General features: G+C 70.5%; 1 protein-coding gene across 1 annotated transcript in view; it reads right to left on the bottom strand.

The window, feature by feature from the left end:
* LOC113941852 (potassium-transporting ATPase alpha chain 1-like) overlaps positions 1 to 540 on the bottom strand; it is a gene marked incomplete at both ends in the record, with an annotated part of 3,167 nt that extends 2,627 nt beyond the window's left edge. Inside the window, 2 exons of the mRNA XM_027632992.1 lie at positions 279 to 396; positions 502 to 540. Of these exons, the coding sequence (XP_027488793.1) occupies positions 279 to 396; positions 502 to 540 (157 nt within the window). The remainder of the gene's footprint in view (positions 1 to 278; positions 397 to 501) is intronic.
* Positions 541 to 545: the final 5 nt, after the last annotated feature.

Below are 545 nucleotides of genomic sequence, written 5' to 3'. Positions count from 1 at the left end.
GGCCGTACCTGGGCACAGGGGAGGGGTGAAGGGGGGATCACCAGCCCTGTGGCTGTACCTGGGCACAGGGGAGGGGTAACAGGTGTGTGGGGAGGGGACAGAGCACAGGGATTTGGGTGGCCCGGTGGAACCCAGGTGGGACTCACTCAGGTGGGACCCGGGTGCCCAAGTGGGACACAGACCCAGGTGTGACCCAGACCCCCAGGTGGGACCCTGACCCCCAGGTGAGCCCAGGTGTGCCCCAGCCGCCCAGGTGACCCAGGTGAGCCCCGGCCCACCCTCCAGGCACATGGTGGAGAAGAAGGCGATGTTCCGGGTCTCCAGGGGCGACTCGTGGGTGCACTCGGGCGAGCGCGTCTGCGGCTCCGACTCCCCCGTCAGCGACGAGTTGTCCACCTTGGGGGGGGACGTGTGGTCACACCCCCACCTGTGGGCCCCAGTGCCCCCGGCTGAGCGCCAGGTGAGCCCCCAGGTGAGCCCCCAGGTGAGCCCCGAGCCCACCTTGCAGCCCTGGGCCGACAGGACGCGGATGTCGGCGGGGACTC

The sequence above is a fragment of the Corapipo altera genome, unplaced genomic scaffold (assembly GCF_003945725.1).
Source record: "Corapipo altera isolate COAL_440 unplaced genomic scaffold, ASM394572v1 60267, whole genome shotgun sequence".
NCBI classification, from domain to species: domain Eukaryota; kingdom Metazoa; phylum Chordata; class Aves; order Passeriformes; family Pipridae; genus Corapipo; species Corapipo altera.
Note: the sequence above shows the minus strand (reverse complement) of the source record. Positions and strands in the feature narration are given on the sequence as shown.